General features: G+C 40.4%; 1 protein-coding gene across 3 annotated transcripts in view; it reads left to right on the top strand.

The window, feature by feature from the left end:
- Nucleotides 1-23,114, top strand: part of NELL1 (neural EGFL like 1) — a 273,003-nt gene that overhangs the window by 164,419 nt on the left and 85,470 nt on the right. For all 3 annotated transcript variants that reach the window (XM_064715789.1, XM_064715788.1, XM_064715790.1), the window contains one exon: nucleotides 1,410-1,532. In XM_064715789.1, coding sequence (XP_064571859.1) covers nucleotides 1,410-1,532 — 123 coding nt within the window. The remainder of the gene's footprint in view (nucleotides 1-1,409; nucleotides 1,533-23,114) is intronic.

The raw sequence follows: 23,114 nt of genomic DNA, 5'->3' as shown, positions 1-23,114 counted from the left end.
CTCCTTGTAATTGCAGGAAGAAGCAGAAAGCTTTGGGGTCAGGTAGCTCATCACCTCTAACTGGTGCTCTACAAGAACAAAAAGGCAGCAGGAGAGTGAAGTGCAGGAACTGTGGCAGTTTTGGCTCTGGGCAGCAGCTGGAGTTGCTGGATGAAAGCAAAATGTGGCCTGTTTGTCTGGGAGCCCCTTTGAGGCTCCATGGTAGGATTGGTGCTGTACAAATGTGAAATGTTACTCCATGCTATTAGAGCAAGAGTCAGTTCAACATGAATTAGAGCAAGCAGTTGTGACAGCTGAACTGTGTAGTTAAAGGGCAGCCTGGTAGGGCCCCTCTTGTGTTACTTAGCTTGTATTTATGATCATTGCTGCTGCTGATGGACAGTGATGTAAAGGTTAATCTTCACAGCAGATATTCTTCCCTGATAATCTTCTTCATAGCTTTTTGTCACAGCCCTACTTTGCCTCCTCACCCATTCTTTTTTTTTTTTCTGTTTTTAACCCTAAATAATCTCCTGTTGCCATGCTCATACTGGATTTCTGAACAGGAGCAAGCCCATAGCTGACTCCCATGCCAAGCCCCCAGCACTCAGCCACTGCAGCATCCTGCTTCTCCCATTGCTTTCCAAATGCCACATCAGCTCACTGCAAAGCTCACGAAAAGAAAAACATAAAACATAAAATGTGAAAAATGCATGTATTTTATGATTGGCTTTTTGCAAGTATTAAAATGAATATTATATGTGTTACATTAGAAAGTTATGCTGTATTAATTCTCTTAAGTAGTGTGTTAAATATAGTTTTAGGTTATAAAAAATGTTAAAGTAGAAACTATGCTATGTAAGATACTTTTTTTAAAGAAAGGACTCGCACTGAGATAGCAGCCACAGGACACCTGAATCTTTCAGAGAAAGAGAATTTATTGCTCCCTTATCAGAAGAAATGAACTTCTTCCTGCCTCGAAGGCGCTGTCAGGGTTCAGAGGAAGAAGTTGAGGGTGGTCAGACAGAATCCTGTGTTTGAATGGAATTTATGCATCATTTATGAGGTGTATGAATATGCAACATGTTACTGTTTTTAATGGTTAATCCTTTGTTAACGTGGGTCCTTTTTCAGCCTCGTGCTCCCCAGAAAAGGTACACAGACCATCCGTAACTCTTTTTCTCTATTGTCTCATATTGTCCTAATTCAAATTATCCAAATTATTATTACTCTAAGTGTATTACTATTTTTATAACCATTTTATTACTATTAAACTTTTACAATTTTAAAAACAAGTGATTGGCGTTTTTCACATAAAACATAAAAAAATAAAACATAAATCATAAAATATAAAACATAAATAAATCTTGTAAATTGTTGTAAATGCATCTTGTAAATAGTTTTTTTTTCCTTTTCCCCTCCGCGCTTAGAGCACGATGAGTGTGGCAGTGGGCAGCACAGGTGTGATGAGAATGCAATCTGCACCAACACCATCAGGGGCCACAGCTGCACCTGCAAGCCCGGCTACGTGGGCAACGGGACCGTGTGCCGAGGTGAGTGCGTGCCCGTGGGACACCACGCACCTGCCCGTTGGTTATTTGCCGTATATCACAGCTGCTGCCACTCACCTGCGCTCTGGGAACTGAGCAGGGCTGCGCTTTGCAGTGCTGTGCTGTCAGACGTTTCTGGCCAATGATGGGAGCTGGTTTGTGCATGAGTTCTTAGGAAGAAGGAAATATTTTTGGAATGGAAGGGGAAAAGAACTTTATATTTGTCATTTGAGCCAGTATGCAGCTTTTGAGTGGTGTTCGTGTTTTATAAAATCTGGATGCTATGTGCTGTCACCTTTGGCTTTTAAGTTTTAATGAGATGCATTTTAAATTAGGATAATTGTATTTTATGCTAGCATCATGTGGCTGTTATTTGACTAGTTGCATCAGAATCATGAATTTTTTCAACATATAAATCTTTAAATGTGTATTTTGAAGATTTCTTAGTTTTGTAAACAAGAAATAATGATAGCCAGCCATGCTTTTTGTGAAGTATTCATTTATGGCACGTCCTTTATTTAGGATTGGTTTTATGTTTTTCTTTCGGTAGAGAGAGAAGCAAATATCTCATGAAAGGACAAAGGAGGGCTGGATTAATGAGGGCTCTGTCTTGAAGTACTACTGAGTTGTAACTCATGCATTTATCAATTATATTTGTCTCAGAAAAAGCTGGTTTTTGTCTTTTCTGGGTTTTCATACTTCCTGAACAGAATTACAGTAATAGACAACTAAATTTTAATTTTTTTTTAATGACAACAATTGAAACTGAGGTATGTACTGGATAAAATGTTCTGTACAATTTTGGGCTCAAGAGGCTGAATATTATTTTTTCAGACTCTTGTAAATGGGCCAAACAATTCCTTAAAGGACAATGAACTTTGATGTTATTGCTGTTTCAAGCTGAAGTCCTTCACCAAGATTGTCCTCTCAGCTGCTGAATTAGCAACCATCAGAATGGTTTTGATATGACTTTTATCTGGCTACTTTCCACCAATGCCAGAACATCCCTGCACTTAAAACTAAAATGGTTAGTGAAGGATTGAATAAAGAATAGAAAAATGTACTGGAAGTGTTGGGCAAGTTAAAAAACCTTGGCCTGTCTGTATTGAAGATCAACAGGTGATACCAGGGAGAAACACACTGTACTCCTGGTTTACAGTGAATGTGAACTGCAGCACATGCAACCTGAGAGTTTCAGGGAAGCCTGGGTACTGAACAGCCTGACTGTATTAATATTATTATTATTATTATTATTATTATTATTACATTATTATATTAATTATATTTCTTAGAAATTGGGATGTTTGGATTAGTTAATAAAATCTATGTTTTCACACTGGTTTTCTTCATTTGCATACCTTCAATGTGCTAAAAACTCAAAGTGAAACTCCTACTGCACATTTATTAATCCAGTAATGTTGTAGTAATGAAGTGGCACTAGAGAAGTGGGATAATGTTTTTACTCTCAAAGTTCTATTGAAACCTGAGCTACTAAAATATATATTTTTGTATATAGAAATATTGCATATTGCATATGTATATATGTGTAGTATGCCTTGAATTGCACATTCAAGTGTAGTTACAGTTGCCTTTTTGAGATAGCTATGCATGGAAATACAGGGATTTGTGTTCTTACATTCTGACTGGGAAGCATAAATTGGGAAGACAACTGGAGATTATAGAAAGGGGTTTGCAGCCTAATAATTACTGAAGTCACTAAGGACAAGAATAATCCAGCACTTCATGGAATAGGCATTACTGCTAACGAGTTACTATTAGAATCATCTGCATTTTCGTGAATTATAAACCACACAATATGAAGTACTGGGTTTGATTTTCTGAGCCTGTGGTTCTGTGGTTCTATGAGGTTTTCACAAGTTGGATGCTAATTGAAGAAATGTTCCCATTTTGCCCATGAGAGCAGAGAAACCACTTCTGCCTCTTTTTTACTGAGCTCACCAGTGATTTGTCATCCCTCACCTGCCACAGGGTTTCCTTGCACAAATGCTGGCACAGGGAGAAGGGTGTGAGCATGTCAGGACAGCTATAAACTGCTGTTGGCTTGTAGTATTTTAGGGCTTTATCTTCAGGCAACACAGATTGGAAAAACATAGATAAAAGTCAAGGTGATATGTTTGCTGTAATACCACCTGAAGATAAGATAAATGTTTCTATTCTCCTTGAGACATCTGCAAGTGCTTTATAAATGTTTACATGTTGGAGGTGTGCACACACACAGGACAGTGGTTCCAACTACTGCTGAAATAATAGATCTCTGTGGTTCAGTAGGAAATCTGATTAATAACAAAAATGATGGTTTTATGATGAGAGAAAAGGACTGACTTTGTGCATGATTTTGCATTCCATTTCAACAATTTATTTTAGCAGTGTTATGAAAAGTAAAATCAGACTAATGATGCTCTTTGGATTGAGTGAATAAGACGCTGATAGTCTTTATAAAAAAACCAGGACACTGTTATATTTGTTTTAGAAAAGAATACATATGTAGTTGAATTAAATTGTATTGTGGGCTACTGGCAAATACAACTCAATTACTCTGGCAGGAATTTGTGTTGTTTGCCATTTTTGTGAAAAGCACAGAGAAATAAAAAGGAGCAGAAATAATATGGACATGAATATAATGATTGCTGGGATTTATGGGGAAAAAAAAACCAAACCAAACAAACCCCAAATATTTAAGAGGAAATAGAATATATAAAAACTCCCAAACCTGTATAATCAGACAGTCACACATCTTGACTAGCAAAAGATCTTGTGCATAAGGAACTGCATTACTGTAAATGGAGGACACTGGGCTGTTTAATTAAAGACCAAATTGTGTGAAAGATGGGGAAATGGTCAAGGAGGGTGGTGCAGAAAGGGCACAGACCAAGACCTGAAGGGGTTTCAGCATTAAAAGAGACACTGCCATAGTTTAAATGACACTGAAAATGGAAAGAGAGAAGTGGAGATGAATGCAATAAAAACTCTACAAACACAGAGTTATTTATATTTAGTCAGTGAGACAATAAACTAGAGACAAATAAGATTTCCTATGGATACTTTCAATTTCACTTTAAGAAGCAAGCTTTAGCATCTCAGGCAGAAGTGAAAATTGGGTAATAGCTGAGAGCAGAATGAAGCTGAGATGAGCTAAAATGACAAGGCAGGACAATGCTGTGCCATCACCATCAGTAAACTGGACAGAGCAATGGACCCAGAATCAGGTAGATTAAATACCAGGATTTCTTTAGAAAATGGTAAGTAAAGCAGAGATCCATTCTGGAAGAAATTACAGCATAAAAAGCAGAGGACAGAGGTATAACTACTTGAAAAGAGAGAGATTCTGATTCTACAGATTTGTTAAATGGCTCTTTTCTGTGAAGGAAACTCGGGAAAAAATAAAAAGAAGAGTGATTTGGGACATAGAAAATGTTATAGGTGGGTAGTGGAAGACATGTCATGCCCTTTGACTTGAATTCTCTGAATGAAGTATAGAATTCAGGGGTGGGGGTAGAATAAGGACAATTGGAGCAATTTCACTAAACTTCAGGATAGGATGTAATAGTGCAGCATTAAGGCTGCATGTCAAGTGGAAGGGAAAAGTGATAAAAATTGGTTTAGCAACTGAGTGCTCCAGTTAAAAAAGAACTGTGGTGGACAAATGATGCCTACCTGGTACAGCATGGTGCTTTGAACTATACCTGTCAGGATGGACCTTGGGGGAGTCAGTGCTTTGTGGCAGCAGGGAGAGGAAAGAAGTTTCAGTTTCCAGTTTGGGGTTCCTGGAACAACCAGGTTTGTGAATAACTCTTCACCCATGGATAGGACTGTGTGTGTGAACATAAAACACTGGCACCTATAAAATGAGTAAAACTCACTGTCATGGCCTCAGCTGAAGAGCCAGGGCTAGTGAATACAGATATAAATACCATTTTTAGACCTTAGAGGCTCTTGTTCTGTGTTTTGTTGCAGTGTTTCTCTGTGTAATCTTGACAGGCCTTGAATCTGGGAGGCTGGAAAATCTATCAGGGGAAAATGTCATTCTCTGCTTTTTGTCCTGCTAAGTTCCAGTTCTGCTTGGCAGCCTTGCACCACATGCTGTGGCAGTGCCATGTTGAAGTAATGTGTGCATTTGTGTAAAACACAGAGGACTTTGTGCCCCACAGTCTCCTGTGGCTCAGTGAGAGGGCAGGCAGGGAACACTTGCTGTGGGATGTACATCCTACAGCTTAGCAGAGTTTAGTGCAGAGCTTGTGCCCTGTGCCACAGACTGAAGCCAGACAAAAGAACCAAGGAATCATCATAAAGTTTCTTAAAGTAATTGATAGCATTTGGGATGAAATGCCTTAAATAAGCCCCCACCCATCATACTTCACCAGGAACAATGTGCAAGTTGCCACCCAGGTTTTGTTGCAATTAGTTATTTTCCTTTGTACAAGGAGATTTAGATGTAGTTGGTATACTTACCTTGTCCTAACTCTTGGTCTTTTATTGAAAATGTTAGTTTTAAAGCATAAATTCTACCCACAGACATCTTTATATACTGTCAGAAAGATAGAAGTGGCCTTGAACATATTCAGATGCTAAAGAGAAGTTCCTCAGAAACATGGACGAGGTATGTTTGCTAATCTTTCTCGTGGAGAATGAACAGAAGCCTAGCACTTAATCAAGTGCAAATAATGTTCACTGTACTTTCATATTTTACATGTACAATCTGTCTAACAGGTATATTTAGTGTGCTATTAACATCTCATTTAGTGGTTTCTACTGAGGTGCAGATTTATTGGAATGATTAAATGAGGTGGATTTAGTTACAATCATACACCGTAAAGCAAATGTGTGCAATGTGACTGATGCTTGGGCAGAAAACCATCAGGTATTGTGAAATAAAAATCAAAACAGTGTTTATTCTAATTAATATTTAGGCTGTATAATGGCCTATTTCTGCCAGAGCAAAGACTATGATTTTTTTTCCCTGTTACATTTTTCTGCAACATTACACAGGAGACACTTAAGGGATTAAAACTCAATATATGGTGGAGTCTTAAAGAATAGAGCTGCTATTTCTAAATGACTCAACTCTGGTGTAATCTGGAATTTGGTTTCTTAATTGCACTGTGGGTCCTTATGGATTTTTGCTTTGGGATGTGTATTTAGGAGTGGGATTGTTACTGGTGGACTTACTGCTTAATTCAGGAATAAATTATTTGGATTCTTAATATAAAAAGCAACCAGATTTTGAATATCCCTCTTATTTTTTGTATGGTAGTGGGGATAATCATAGGCAGTCTTTATTCATAGTACACATGGAATGTTTCCTGGCCACAAGAGTACCTCTCAGACTTAACAATTACTTCTGTTTGATGTCAGTCAATAAGTTGGCCTCTTTTACATTGCTTTAATCACAAATTATAATTGGGTGGACATGTTGCTTTAGCCAATGGCACTCTGAGAGCTGTCATGCACTGCTGTTTTCTTTGTTTCAAAGCAGGTATTTTTGTCCGAAATATATTTAATAATCTGAAAGGTATGTCCATGAAAGAAGTTGTGTATCTTCCAATGTGTAGGCAGTATAGTAACGGTGTAGTAAACACAGGATTAAAGATAAAATATTTTTTATGCGTTATAGAATTTCTCCTGATAGGAAAAATACTCCAGAGTATTTTTAGTAAGAGCTAAATAAGAAAAACAAAAAACCACTCTCTTTGGTTATTTCTGTACTGAGTCTGCCTTTCTGGGTCCCTTTTACACTGACATCAGCAAAGGTAAGGTAGATTAACTTTAAATGTCAGCAGTGGGAGAGAGTCAGACGTGCTGATAGCTTGATATTAAAGCAGATCAGATCACTCCTGCTGCCTCTTAGGTTTATGTTTTTTGCATGCAGGTGTATCTGCTGGAAGTGGAGTTGAAAGCTTTTATGAAGCATTGGAGTGAGTTATGAATAAAATGTAGGCCAAGGTGGAAAGAAACAAACATGACGTTCCCATAGCCTTGGAATTTTTGTGGCTGTAAGGCTCTGAATGGTTGATGTGCCTTATTATGGCTTTAATTGCTGCTCTGGTGTAATATTCACCAGTCTCATGAAAGAATATGGGAGTTTTGACTCATGCTGAGATTTTTATCTTCATTCTTCACAGTCTTGAGCTTTGTATATTTTTTATAGCTAATGTATAATGAATAAATCACTGCAAAAGTAGGCAAGTGCATTCACCTGCATTTTGGTGTCATGTGGCACACGAGGAAAATGCCATGGCTAGCGTAAGATGCTGGGATAGTCACACTTTTTGGGTGAGGCATTCTAGATGTAATTGATTTAATAATTTTAAACCAGTATGTATTTGTACAGCAGTGCAATTAGAATTATTATAATTTTTTTCATTCTAAAACTGGACAAAGACTCAAGACAGTATTCTTGAAGCCTCTACATTTTCTTTAGTCCTAAATCCACTGTACTAATAAAAATGAGAATTTGAAATTTTAACATAAGAATCTTTGTATTTTTGTTCATGATTAGATATTTATTAAATGTGGTACAGTCATTGCAATGGCTATGTTTGTGTTTGGATTTTGAGTTATATCAACTCACTTTGTAAATTTGCCATGTACTTTTTAAACTTTTTCTAGTGTTGTTCTTAGTTTCATTGCATAGATTTAGTTGTGTGAGGTGTTGAAATTCAGATATTTGTAAGTGTTGGGTTTGTGTGAGCAGGCCTTGGAAGTGGGGGGCTACTCCCCATCTGTTTGTGCTGCTGGGGAGGAGGAGATGGAGCCTGGGAAGGAGTGAGGATTGGGGGAAAGATTTATTAAGGTTTATTCCATTTCTCATTATCCTCTGATTTTGTTAGTAATAAATTCAGTAATTAGCAATAAATAATTAGCAATAAATATTCAGTAATTAGTAATAAATTCAGTTAGTATCTGCAGGTTGAGTCTGTTCTGCCCATGGAGGTATTCAGGGCGTGATCTCTCTCTCAGTCCTGCCCTCAGCCATGAGCCCTTGGTTCTGTTTTCTCTCCCCTGTCCAGAGAGGCAGTGACAGAGCAGCTCTGCTGGGTGGGTGCCTCTCAAGCCCCTTTTATTTTTTATTATCCTGAAGGCTGAGCTGTGCCCATCTGCAGTGTGCAGCCCAGTGTCACAGCCTCTCTGAGGGCACAGTGCTCTGCTGTGTGCATGAGACTCTTCAAGGTGATTTAGAATGCACATCAGTTATGGAAATAGCTCATTTAAAACCCATGATTCATGTAACCTGTCAGAATCCAGATCCTGATCTCTCTGCTGTCACAGACTTTCTCACTGCTGTAGATTTATAACTAATTTAAAAGGAGTGTAGCAATGATTTGTGCTTGCTGGAGAAGTGGTCTAGTCCAGAGAGCTGTTGTATCTGTACAAAAGGAAGGAAAAGCTATAGTTTTGTGAAATATTTTGAAACTTAATCTGACAGGTTTTACTGCCCGTATGAATAAGTGCAAAGGTGTGGGGGGATAGAATGTAAGAAAATAAGGATAGTACAGAAGGCAATCTCACACCTGAGGAGTTGCAGCTGTACTAATCATCAAAGATTAGGAACAGCCCTGCCCTTAACTGGCCACAGGTGTGTCCAACAAGGACGAGTCCTAGAAAAGAGTCCTTAACTGGCCACAGGTGTGACTAGTAAGGAAGAGTGCTATAAAAGAGAGGGTTAGCTGGTCCAGAAGAGAGTTGGAGTTTTTAGCTGTGAAGAGAGTTTTGGAGTTTGTTTGCTGTACTGTGAAGGAGGAGTCAGTGCTGTGAGGAGATTCCCCATGAGAAATTACCAAAGAAGGTAAGGAACTTTGCAATAAGATGGCAACACAAAGGGCTCATCAGACTTAGTCATGAGTGATTATGAGGGTTGCTAGGATCACATCCCAAAGTGGACAGTCTCTTGTTGACTGGAGTTGCTTATTATCTCCTATTACTTTGGTTTGCAGTCATTGCTTTCAGCTCACCTGTTCACTCTGGGGTTGTGTCCTGTGCAGCATGCACACAGAAGAATTGCCAGGTGATGACAAGTTAACAGATATGCTTCCCACAGTCTCCTGGCCAGTAAAACTGAGTGGAAGCATGAAACTGCTTCAGTATTCTTCTCTTTCTTTTTGAAGAGCATATTTAATAAAAGCAAAAATGTGAAGGTGTCACTTGATAATTAATTTCTGCTCCGTACATTGTACTCATTTTGAGATCACCTTAGTCAATAACTCCTGTTTGCAGCAGACACATCTCCTCCCAGGTCACTGTCACCAGAATATTGAGGAGCCCAATATGGAGCCTCCTGAAGTCAAGATGCAGCTTTCTAATGCTACTGGAATGGTTCATTTGTGTTACACAACCTCATACTTTTCTTTTTCTTCCTGTAGTGTTGAAATCTAAAATTATCAATCATTAGCCTTTATTGAAAGAACTCATTCTCTGTGCTCTGCTGCTTTTTTAACAGGAGAGCAATAGACACATGGACAGTGATTTGGCCAGCAGTACTGACTGCCCTAAACTTGTAATCCTCATGAGTTAAACCCTGTCTGTTTGTACCTGAGTTTCTTCTGGCCTGCCCTGCGAGCTTGACATGCAGTTATTTGGAACAAATTATGTATTTTTTGATGGTGGCTGAGAAAAACCAGTTAATTGAGAACATCTTGAAATATATCATTGCACAAAGCTGACTGCAGCGTGGGCTCAGCTCAGAGCAGCAATCAGAGCACAGTACAATAGCAGAGCAGAGTTTCCTTTTTGTGAAATCAGTTACAGTGTGCAACCATGTCAGCATTCGTGTTTACAGAATAAGCACATTAAAAGGCAAGGAGAAGCCAAATAACATGCAACTGTTTCTACTCCCTTTAGAACATGACCAAACAATTTTGAAAACTGAATGTAAATATCTCACTCAAATGTAAAATAAGGGTTTTGCAGTTGGTTTTGGCAACGGTTTTTGGTAACACTGTGCTGGTACCTTAGTGCCAAAGAAATAGCCTCTCACACAGCATCTGGGGAGTCCTTGGTCTCAGGGTGGTGAGGATGGCAGGCAGAGAAACTGCTGTATGTATGAAGAACAGCCCAAATAGGGAGAACAACATAGTTGGTTTGAGAAGGGTGATGAGTAATCTTTATTCACCAGGATCCTTTCCCTGTTTTTTTCCTTGATGTTTGTTTTGGGTGTAGTTGGAGAGAGGGTACTGGCATATTAGGCATTCTGAAATAACCTGGTTGATTGATTTTTATGTTTTTCTGGATGGAATTATTATTACAGCAATCTCTTTTGGGTTAGGATAATATTTATGTGTGTTCTGTTTGTACCAAAGTGTTTTTTGGAGGGGCTATTCTTTGCCATAGCAATTGAATAGGCACCATCCAGAAAACTCCTTTCAGCCTCCTCTTCCTAATAATTTCCCCCACTGCAATGCATCAAAGTTAATCCATTAAATGATTTGTCAAATGTGACGTCCATGGTTGGTTCCTGATCCAGGACTCAGACTCTGTTCCCAGTATGATAAGTCTGGTCTTAAACCGGTGGGCTGTGATTTCTCCATGGAAACTATCAAAACAATTTTTAAAATACCTAAAGAATCAAAGTGGAGGGCTCTAAAATCAAGCACTTGTGAATATGTAAAATTTAGGTTACTTATTCTGTGTTCAGTCCCATACATACAGTCCATGCTAATAAAATCACAGGTGTTGTGAGGTTTTTGTTCCCTTTGCCTCATTCAGTGCACAGAACAGACACATAAATCAGCCAAGGAGACAAAGTCCTGAAAATACATGTTCTGTGTTTATTATTTTCATTGTTCATTGTGTAAACTAACCCTATTTCTGTTAGTTACTGTCCCAGTATTTGTACTGAATTTAAGACATTAGCAGGTCCTTTAGAAACCAGTATAAACTGTTTTTATCAAATGCTAGCGGTGGAGTGAGCATGCAGCTTGTCTGCCCTGGCAGAGCTCTCTGGTGTGGTGCAGTGATTTAGTTTGAGCAGCTGTCCAGGTTTTCAGGCTCTCACCCTCACATTTTCCCATGGCTTGAGGAGTAGGATATTACTGTGAGGTGTTGACTCTGGAGGAGGATGTGGGGAAAAGGGTTTGGGTCCAGGTTCCCAGGTGAGTGTATTACAGCTGACTTTCCTTTCTGCTGCTCCTGCACACTCTTGTCTTCTCATTCCCTCTGTTCTTTCTTCTTTTGATTTGTCCTCTCCTGGCTCAAGCGCCATTTTGAAACATGATGAATGCTGTAAGATTAATAGTGTGTGATTAAACATTTACAAACTGAGGTTTTTCACAGATATAGGAAAGGGCATATTCTTCAAATTTCTCGTGCCAAGGTGGAGGTCCTTGGCCAGTAAAAAAAACTCAAAAAACACCCCTAGTAAACACCCCAACTATTACTTATATTGAGGAATATATGGACTTTTTTTCTACAGTGCAGCTTCTGGTAGATATCAGAGAAGAAACAAACTGTTTACTTGACCACATTACTGAAAATGGTATTTTATAGTAATAAAGCTTGGATTGCCCTGTATGTAGGTATGGCTCACTTTGTGTGAGTTGCATTGGTTGGCTTGCTAGTTTTGGAGATTGCATTTATTTTTTTGAACACTGGGAATGGCAAATCTGGAAGCTGTGCAGGATGTTTGATGGGACAATTTGCATAATTTTGTCTGGAAAGATTCTCCAGTTCAGCTGTTTCACAGTGGTGCTGGTGTTTTAGCCTCTGCAACATGCTGAAAAGTTGAGGCACCCCTGTGTGTGTATGGAGCTCTTATCTAAAGTGTTCAACAATAAAAATAATGAATGTGGCTATGCTAAGTGAGCATATGCTAAGTGCAAGACTAACAGCAAGTTTAAACTCTATACTCAGAATGGTACCTGAAAGAAGTGTTGCAATGAAAAACAATCTATTCTGGAACCTACTAAAAAAAAAACAACAAATGATGCTTTGAAGATTGTATCATCAAAATGAATTATTAGGTGAACTCGGTACACAAATTGCAAGAATAATGTGAATTAAAATAGCTCGGAACACATGATGTGCAAAGGGAATTAGAAGTTAAAGTAAACCAAGCAGAAGTGGGAATTGAAGGTGTCCTGCTTTTCAACATAATTTAAAATTCAGTCATCCAAAAGTAACAATGATCAATTTGTATGTCATAAAACTGAAGGGTTTTTATATAAGTATTCCTGAAGGGCTGGAGCTGTGTGACCTGTGTTGTTCTGTCAATAAATACTCAAACAACTTAGTGTGTCACCTTGATGGTGCCTATGGTTTCCCCACTCCCCCTGCACCTCCCTTTTCTTTTGTCTGGTTGTGAGCATAAGGAGGGGAATTGTCAATCTGGATTTTTGAAGCTGAACTTTAAAAATATTTATTTATATGACTTTATTATACACGGGCACATCAAGCAGGGTTTGAAATTTTAAAATTATGTAAAATTGAGAAACTTACCTTTTGTCTTTCAAAACTGTGAAAGCAGTACACATCCATACCTTTGTGCACATCCATCTTGCCTGTCTTCCTCTGTAGTCTTGTAATTCTGTTGCAGCCTTGAGGGTGTAGATTGTGGGATGCATTTGCTGCCACTGATGAACAGACTGAATAACTGTTCTCAACAGTCACTCATACTATGAAAAAGTCTCCACCCATTCCCTTGAGCATATGATTTCACAGTGTCTCATGGCTTTGTGGAGGAGCTGCTGCTGGTGGAAAGCCTTGGGATGGGAACAAATGGCAGCTGGGTGTGGAGCTGCTGGAGCTCTTGCAGAGTTTAAGCAGGCAGCATCCATCCCCCTGTGTTAATTGTAGTGGTTTGCCCATGCTCATTGATGTGCCACTTTTATTACCCAGACACATGGCTGTACTTTTTCCTGACACCCATTATTCCTCCCTCTGAAGAGAACAAAGGAAACAACAGTCATCTGATATTGCCTTGACAGACTTTATTTCTCAATAAAAGATGGAGGCAATCAAATCAGTCCTGCCTGCACAGCTCAGTGTTCCCTGAGCCTTCGGAGAGAGGCAAGGGAGACAATTGTTAATGTGGTAATTTTACACCTCACTGAGCAAGGTATGTGTCTAACTAAAAGTAAGTGATTGACTCCAATGAGACTACTTATGTAATTAGCACTGAGTTTTTCTGTTTCATGCTGAATATGCTTTGCTGTGTTTATATCAAATGCAGAATAAACACAGACAACAAGCATTCATCTTCCACTGAGGGTATCAAGGGCAGGTTGAACTCATAACTTCTGAAGAGAGAACTGAGTAGCCAGGTCCACCTATTGCTTGTCTTTGAATCCTTGGCAAATAGAGAGGGCTTAGAGGAAGATTTAGAAACTGATTTTCAGTGACCTCACAGAGAAGTAGTTAAAGCCAAAATAAAAATGAGTGGGAATCCATAAGCAATTGCTAATGGTTATTGCCAAATGATTTTTAGTGCTCCATTATTTATTTATACTTCTACAGCTCTAAAAGCCCTAAAATTCAGAAATAGTTCAGATGTTAAGGTTTCATCCACCCAGTGTTTTTGTCCCTTGCATTAAGTGTTCATCAGGTGAAAGTAAAAGAATCAAATAAGCACCTGCATGCAGCTGGAGTAGCAAACAGGCAATGAACTTAGCATCTTATGGCCACTTGCTGTAACCAGTAGTCACAAAGATTTGATTTTTGGATGAGAGCAGTCTGTGCTGTTGATCTGTACATATAACATTGGCTGCTGCTTGGCACTGTCCCTGTGTGCCCTGGCTGCCACGGGCAGTGAGGATGGGCTGCTCCACACACACCAACCTGAGCTCTGGGGCAGCAGGCAGCCACAGCACAGCACAGCAGCCCTCCTGTGCTGGGAGACATCCAGGGTGGGTGGAACCCACAGCCATGGACTGAATGAGCTCCACAGACACCTGGGAGGGAGGGCCATGGAGATGGAAATGGTACCTGTGATTGTGTATATATAGATATCTCCAGCTAATTGGAAGGGGTAGGATACGGGTGTGACATAGATGGTACAGAGTCAGAGGTGGTTAATATCCTGATTCCGGCTAGGACAGGAAGGTTATTTCATACTGGCTCCCATCACTTTCTGGGAAGGGAGGAAGGGTCCCTTTGGGTTGCAGAGTGGGGCATTGCAGTTGGGTTTTCCATGGAGGTGAGCACTGGAGTATGAATTGTTTGTCTCTTGTACTCTCTTCTGTTAATATTGTTGCTGCTACCATTCATTTTCTTATCTCATTGCTGTTTCCATTAAATTGGCCTTACCTCACTCCCTGATCTCTGCTTTTCATGCCTCCAGCCCTCTTCTCCATCCTGCCTCGGAGGAAGGAGAGAGCAGCTTGTGATGTCAAGTGTTTCAATGGAAACACCCTTTGGGCAATATCATTCCTAAACCATTACTAAAATGATGCAATAGCATTTTCAGATGTAGTTACCTAAATTCTGTCCACGTGGCCTTTGAGGCATGAAGTGTTTTTTTCTTTTTAATTTCCCTTCCATTGTTTTCCTTTGTGTATTACTTTTGTCAGTGGTTGGTTTGTCTGCTGGGGAGAATTACACCTCGTGACAATGTAAGTTACACCTAATGCATAAAATCTGTTGCATAAAAAAGAGGGTAATTACCTGTCACTGATAAAGGTAGATGTTAGAAATTTGTAAGCACTATTTCTTTGTGCCTTGCACTTGAAACTGAAGATTGCACATTAAACAGAAATATGATACATATCTTGAAATACGATTTCAGGTACTTCTATGATGTGTTTCTAAGGTCTGAACTGCATCTTTTGTATGTACTTCAAATTCTTTTATATTGCTGTGTTCTAACAGTTGGTGAGAAATATGCTGGCCTTCAGTGCAAATAAACTGCACTGTAGAATGTGACTAAACTTAACATTAGCAAATGTGGTATTTTCATCTGGATGTAGTTATTTGATTGTTATTTAAACCTGAACGTCTTTTTGACACCATGACTGTGATAAACCTCATAAATTGTCTCCTAGGTCATACTAGACAGCTCCAGTCAGGCTCCATCTCTTCTAGACAGGCATGCTAGGAACATGTTAATGAGGTAATACATGGGGACAGTCTGCTCTTGCCTCAACAATTACATTTGACAGATGCTACAAGAACGTAGCCTGTTACTTCTCATGAAATTTTGCAGGTGTCCTGAGAAAAATAAATCCTGAAGATACTTCTGCAAGCTAAAGAATGTATGTATTCTTTTGACAGTTCCCACTGTTTATTTGGAGCACACTGCAGTGCTGAAATGCTCAGCAGGACTCATTGCTCTGGAGTGTTATAGGTTGCACCCATGGGCTTTGTATTAGCAGCTTCAACATCCAGCAAAAGCAACATTTATCTGTACTTAGCTGTGCCACTTAAGCACTTCTGTCGTCCACAGGCTGTAGGAGGGTGAACATTTAAGGGAAGTTATTTTAATCCTACAGCTGGAAACATGCTAGTTTATAAACATGGAGGGGATGGAGGATGCTGAGGTTGGTGCCTGTGCAGGCAATATCCACATTTTTGTGGATAGTGACATTTCTTCATGAGGACTGTTGTTCATACGTGCAGAGGCTTTAACATGGTACTATCTTGAAGATTCATTTTTTTGCATTTGGTGACCTGCAGTCAATATAACACTTTCTGTCGTGTTTCCAGTATTATTTTTATGCAATTAAGATGCCAATGTAATTGCCAGAATTATTGTTGAACCCAGCCTACCCACCTTTTCATTAAAGTCCCCTGTTAAATCATCAACTTTATTCAGTTGTGTTAGGTATTTCTCATTAAACCATAATAATGTGAACTCTCTTCCAGTAAGTCAGATGAGGCTTTGTCATGTATGTGTGATAATTATATTGGTGATAGATCAAATAAAAATATCTTCTGCTAGCAGGGTTATTTGCATTTCACTCGTGATGTTGCGTAGCTGACATGAAATCTCTTTTTATTGCCTTATTTCAGGGATGCAGGGAAGTGAGTACTGGGTATAAAATAACGTGAAAACAAATAGCTCTTGTAAGTTTGAACCAACACAACCCTTAATGGGAATTGTTTTCCAAACCCAAAGTCAGTGCAGGCATTTGGAAGGTTCAAGTCTGATGCTCAGCAGATGTGGATCATATTTCTTAATCTCATTATGCAGTTCTGCATTTAAACAATGCTAAAAGAAGCATTTATTAATGTTTTCTTTTAATTTTTCACCGAGACATTTCCTATGCTTGCATACATATGATACATTGATGACATATTCTGAGTTTGGCAAATTTTCCCAAACTTATACCAGCTTTTGTGGTGGCTTTTGTAGAATTATAGGATCGTTCAGGTGGGAAAATGCCTTTAAGACCATTGAGTCCAACCATACGTGAGTTCCCTGGGCTGTGGGGGTTTTTCCCTTTTCTTTGGCCCTGTTTAACCTGCTCTGGCCTGAACACCCAGGGCAGCACCGGCAGCTGCACCTGAGGCCCACCAGGCCGGGCCGGGCCCGCGACATTTCCAGCACTGAGGGACTGAGCTGAGCTGCACCCCAGGGAGGGACTTTCTCAGTCTGTCATCTCTCTTGGAGCAGCAAGGGGTTTGATTGTTCAATATTGTTTAGGTTTTATTGTTTAATAAACAGGGTTTTTCCGCTTTTCTCCAAGGAGGTAGTTTCTCCTAGACCAGTTGGGAGAAGGGCCAAATGAATCTGCTTTCCTAGAGGAGCCCCTTTGGGGGTTCTCTCCAAAATTTGCCCTGAACCAGGACAGTTTTGTACAAATCATTGGCAGTGTCTTGGAGCACCAGTTCATAAGGGCAGGGCAACGAGGGTGTGACTGATGCCTGTCCCTGCCTGCAGCCATGGCCGCGGCCTGAGGGCTGCTGAGGAGCAGAACAGAGAGCGACTCAAACAACACAATCGTCTGTGTCCCTTCTTGGCTTCTCTCTTCCTTCCTGATTTTAATGACAGAGCCAGTGGACAGGTTCTAGCTCTTGGAGTTATTTTGGATTGCCTGTAACAATTTTTTTTTTTTCTTTCATTTCTTTCTGACTTCCACATTGCTGCCATCATAGCTCGGGAGCCGCTGCTGAAAGGGCAGGACCTGTGGAGAGTCCTGAGAGTGTCCTTTATATTGATAGAACAGCCAGTTAAGTGAGTTGTAAAGCAAGGGCTTTGGGTTTGCTCTGCCACAGAATATGAAGAATATTAACAGTTTTAGTGCATTTTTTAAAAAGACGCACATTAAGGTCACTTTTTCTCCCCAAGTCGCCCAGCTGACAACATGAAATGTTCCTTTGCCACTAGGACAGCATTTCTCTTGCTGTCATCTAATGCTGGGGGTTAGGCATGCTTTTGTGCTGCTCAATGTATTTGGTTTATTGATTTTTGAAAAATACATGCTGTGAAATTAAATTAATAGTTAAATACTGAACTGTTAGGAAGAAATGTCCCTTTAGTGTCTCTTAGATTAGAATTTATCAGGAAAAGTGCTTCCAATTTTGAATTGAGCACACCACCACAGACTAAACAGACAATTATTTTAAAAGGTTTCTTTTTTTCTTTGCTGGTTGAACAAAATCTATATTGACAGTGCTAAAGGCAGAAGTCCTCAGCTTGGTGTAGGTAGAATGTAACGTTGACTTTAGGGAGGGAAAGCACTGTTCCCTTGGCAAAGGGAGGTTGTAAACTCCAGGAGGTGAATCTTCAATGTCCAGCTGCAGACTTATGAAATATGGTCAATTATTTCCACTGTTATTTTTATACTGGAGTATATGGATTACTTTATTTTTGCAATCTGTTTTAATGTTAGTGTCTGTGTCTTCCAGTATATGTGAACCTTTGTCTGTCTCATGCATTTTCATCTTTGGTTCATTCACTTTGCACACAAGAAACTTGTGAATACTCTGCTTGGAAACTTATATTCCTGAATTCTTTGCTACAAGAATTGGTCACAGAATGTCAATTTTACACATTCAAGAAATATATTTTTCTCTTATGATGATTATTTCTTTTTTAACATTAGAAGCATCTCTAATAGTGAACTTTAAATGGGAGTACAAGTGTGGCCAACTTGTACAGTGAAAAAATGTTTAATTTCCAATTAAGTATTGGGGCAGCAATGCCTTGTGGGCAGAAAGGCAAGAGGGGAGAGGAATTTGTCAGTGGTATTTGCTGACTGGGTGATTATTAGCAATAGGAAATACTGAAACTTAATTAGGGTTTCTGATCTGGAACAGCGTATTAGGTTTAATTATGTCTGGAAGTCTAATATTTTACACTTTTTCTTTTAATTAAAATGCATGAATGTAAGTAGAAAGCTTTTAAGTTTTACAGTCTGGGAAGACCAAGAGCAAGAAATTACATTGTCTACATGATACCATATTAAAAAAAAAGGCAAAACCAAAGAAAACAGTGGTAGAAGCTGAGGAAGCTGGAAGAAAGGTGAGCTTAAGTATCTGACCTGTAAGAATTGAAATGAATTTTAATAGTGTACAAAGCTAGGCTTCTTGGCAGGACTCCAGCCAGTATCTGTGTGATCCAATAGCAATTTATCCTAATTCTGAGCTGTCATGGGCTCACTCTGTGCTGTTGATTGTCCCATCTTTGATGTCAGGCATGAACATGGAAGGTCCAGTGTGGAGAACATTTGGAATCATGCAGATGTTATCCCTGAGTGTCCTGGGGAAATTCCAGTTGCTATTCAGGACTGGTGAGTTCTCCAGGGACCTATATATATATATGGATGAAATTATTCCTCTGCTCAGCTTTTATAGCATGATAACAAGTTTAGCAGTGCTGCAGAGTAAGATGCTGTGTGAGATAAAGCAGATGATACAAAGCACACAAATTCAAAGTGAAAATGAAGAAATAATATGGGGAAATGCACACTTAGATTGATGAAAGTGCTATTAAGGTTACTCTAATTACTCTTGATAAGAAAATACAGTAATAAAGATAACACACACTGCAATATGAACTTCGGTGATCAGTCTCAGCATTCATTCTTGCATTTTAATCTCTCCTGAAAGGAGTTTACCACTCCAGCCTGGCTGATGGTGGTGATAAATGCAGACCATTTCAGCAATTCTCTCTGTTTTGACAGCTCTACTCACTTATCTGTGGTGCTCAGACCACTGGGATAGATCTCCCTGGGGTTTGTTTTGTCTCTTGGCAGCTTTCCCCTCTCAAGTGATGCTTTTGTTTTATGTTGTGAGAGATCGTGTTTATTCCTCCTTGGAGTCTGGGTGAAAATGGCACAAATTCAGCAACTCCTCACATAAACCAAGTTCAGCTTGTTCTTTTTCCTGTTTCTGACCTTCAAGTTGTAGAAGGTCTGTGTTTAGGATAGGTCGGGATTCTCAGTTGCATGAAGGTGCTAATACATCTTTTATTCAGAAAAAAATCCCCAGGAAGAGAGCACAAGGTGGGATGTCAGCATTTTAGCTGCATTAATACAGCTGGTGGAGTTGGGCAGGAAAGGGAAGGGTGGAGGAGGAGAGCAAGCAGGAGCTCTCAGGAGGTGATGGGGAATGGCTGACGTGCCTGTAGGATTGTGAGGGGCTTTCTTCAGTTGTGGGAAACACGTGGAATGCAGCAATGGACCACTGGGGGAAACTGATAAGCCCCAACACCATGGTGTGCTTTAGAGATCTCTCTGCACTGTCATTTTCATACTGTCCCTCTCCCTGGGGCCATGAAATGCCATTCTTAATTGCAGTGTGTAACAATAGTTTCATATACTCCACGGAGGCAATATGCTGATAAAACTTGTGTTGGATTAAGTCTGTTTGTTACAGGGACATGTGGGAAGAGAATAAAGGCCAGAGAAGAACAATAAGGTCCTCCTGGGAGCACAGAATTGAATGAGTGGTTTTATTCTATTCAGGGTCTCTGGGTTTGGCTTGGACAGCAGCAGTCTGTGCATCTCTGGAGAGCAGGACAGACACATGGAAACAAAAGGTGGTTGTTTGGAAGTGCAGGTATTGTTTTGGAGATGATTGCTGAAAAACAAGTAGAGCCAATATTTATAAACCCCACATTTTAGTGATAGTAGCATAAACTGTAACTTTAGGACCTTACTCTTCCTGTGTTGTCTTGGTTTAAACTGCAGTTGAATAGCAAATAGCAGTTCAGGAGTTTGTGGGGAAAAAAGGTCAGAAATTCAGCTGAATTTTTGGCATTTGCATGTTCATAAGGTGCAGTGGTTTCTGCATCCTCCTGTTGCAGCAATCACCTAAAGAGTAAGGTCTTGCAGATCACCGAAATTTGACCTAGAATAAGTTTTTTAATGAGAGGCTTGCAATTGTTGAAAGTTTCTTCATGGATCTGGGCTTTGTTTCAGATTAATTCTTATCATCTTTACCAGTGCGGAATGCCTTTCTGTTGTGTATATCTAGCAGTTGTAAATGGAGAATAATTTATGCTTGCATTATGTAAAATAATTATGTTTCATGCACAAAATTGGTAGAAAAGCGTACACATGGTTGTGACAGCACCACCCACTGTAGTACAAAAGATGTTTCTTTTTTTAAAACTCCATCATTGAATCCTACAGAGATTTCAGAGGGTTACAGCAAGGTTAAAACTTTGTCCTTGATAATGTCCATAGCTCAAAGCTTTCTTGTAATAATAACTTATTGCTGGAGAAATGATTCCCATTTATAGCATCTGAGTCTTGGACATGTTTACTGACTGTGCTCTATCGCTTTCATTTTAGAAATTCAGGTGAAGGTAAAAAAGTGCCTTATCTGAAGATGTTGTTAGTGAGTTAATTAGTGCAATCAACATAAAGATAGATCTAGCCAGACTTTTAGTGCAGGAATGTATCAATTTTATATTATTGTGGGGTTTTGTGTTGGCTTTTTTCCCCTCTGGATAAGAGGCACTGCTCAGTCTGTTTCTAGAACCATAGAATGGATTTGTTTGGAAGGGGCCATAAAAGATCAACTATCTCCAACCCCCTGCCATGGGCAGGAACACCTTTCACTGTCGCAGGTTTCTCAGAGCTCCATCCAGCCTGGCCTTGAACACCTCCATGGATGGAGCATCCACAACTTCTCTGGGAAACTGGTTCCAGTGCCTCACCCTCCTCACAGTAAAAAGTTTCTTCCTAACATCTAATCTAAATCCAAGCCATTCCCCCTTGCCCTGTCACTCCACGCTCTTTGATAAAGTGTCTCTCCATCTTTCCTGCAGGCTCTGTTCAGGTGCTGAGTTAGCTCACCCCAAAGCCTTCTCTTTTCCAGGCTGGCCAATCCCAATTCTCTCTGCAGCCCTTCCTGACAGGAGAGGCGCTGCATTCATTACCTTGGCGGCTTCTCTGGGCTCACTCCAACAGCTCCATGTCCCTCTTGTGCTGGGACCCAAAAACTGGATGCAGCACTGTAGCTGGGGTCTCACCAGAGCAGAGGGGCAGAATCCCCTCCCTCTCCTGCTGCCCACGGTGCTTTGGGTGCAGCCCAGCACACAGGTGGCTTTCTGGGCTGCAGTTACACATTCCTGGCTCCTGTCCAGCCTCTCACCCACCAGCACCCCCAGATCCTCTTCTGGATCTGTTCATCCCCAGCCTGCATCGATACCAAGGGCTAACCTGACCCGCGTGAGATTGCCAGGGGCCCTCTTCTTGAGCTTAGCCAGGTCCCTTTGGATTGCTATCCGTGCTTCAAGTTTGGATTACCCATCCTTCAAGTGTGTCACTGCACCCTCAGCTTGGTGTCATCTGCCGGCTTGCTGAGGGTGCACTCAATCCCTTAACCTGTGTTATTAATGAAGATTTTAAATAACAGCAGTATGTCCTGAGGGACACCACTTGTCACTGATGTCTGTAGGGACTCTGAGCTACTGACCACAATCTTCTGGATATTACTGTACAGTCACTTTCCCATCCATATGGCAGCCCATCCACCAAACCCATCTCTCTCCAGTGGGGTGGGGTACTCTGTCAAAGGCTTTACAGAAGTCTGCATAAATGGCACCTGTAGCCCTTGTGCACTGTGTAGTCACCCCAGCACAGAAGGCCACTGGGTTGGGCAGACAGGTCTGGTGCTTGGTGAAGCTGTGCTGGCTGTCCCAAATCACCTCCCTGTCCCCCATGTGCCTCAGCACAGCTTTTAGGCAGATCAGTTTCATGATCTTGCCAGCACAGAGGTGAGGCAGACAGATTGGAACTCCCTAGGATCCTCCTCTCTGCCCTTTTTGAAGACATGTATGGTGTTTCCCTTTTCCAGTCACTTAGGATTTCACCTGACTCCATGACTTTTCAGCTCTTATGGAGAATAGCTTGGCAGCTACGTCAGCCCATCCTCTCAGGACTCTGGGGGCACTCCCTGGGTCACACTGACTTAGGTACATTCAGGTTTCTCAGGTGCTCATGAACCTGATCTTTACTTAGAGTGGGGAGCACTTTGCTCCCACAGTCCCCATCCTGCTGTCCATCCACTTGAAAGATGTGGGAACAGAGGGTGCCTTTGAAGAATGAGGCAAAAACGTTCTTGAGTACATCGCCCTTCTCCCCATCTGGAACTTTGAAGTTGAACTATCCCTTTTTTCTCCTGTTTTTACAATACCTGTTTTGCTTAGTCACTCATTATCATGGTTTTACATGTTAGTAGCTGTGT

The sequence above is a fragment of the Zonotrichia leucophrys genome, chromosome 5 (assembly GCF_028769735.1).
Source record: "Zonotrichia leucophrys gambelii isolate GWCS_2022_RI chromosome 5, RI_Zleu_2.0, whole genome shotgun sequence".
Lineage (NCBI taxonomy): Eukaryota > Metazoa > Chordata > Aves > Passeriformes > Passerellidae > Zonotrichia > Zonotrichia leucophrys.
This window is presented reverse-complemented; position numbering and strand designations above follow the sequence as displayed.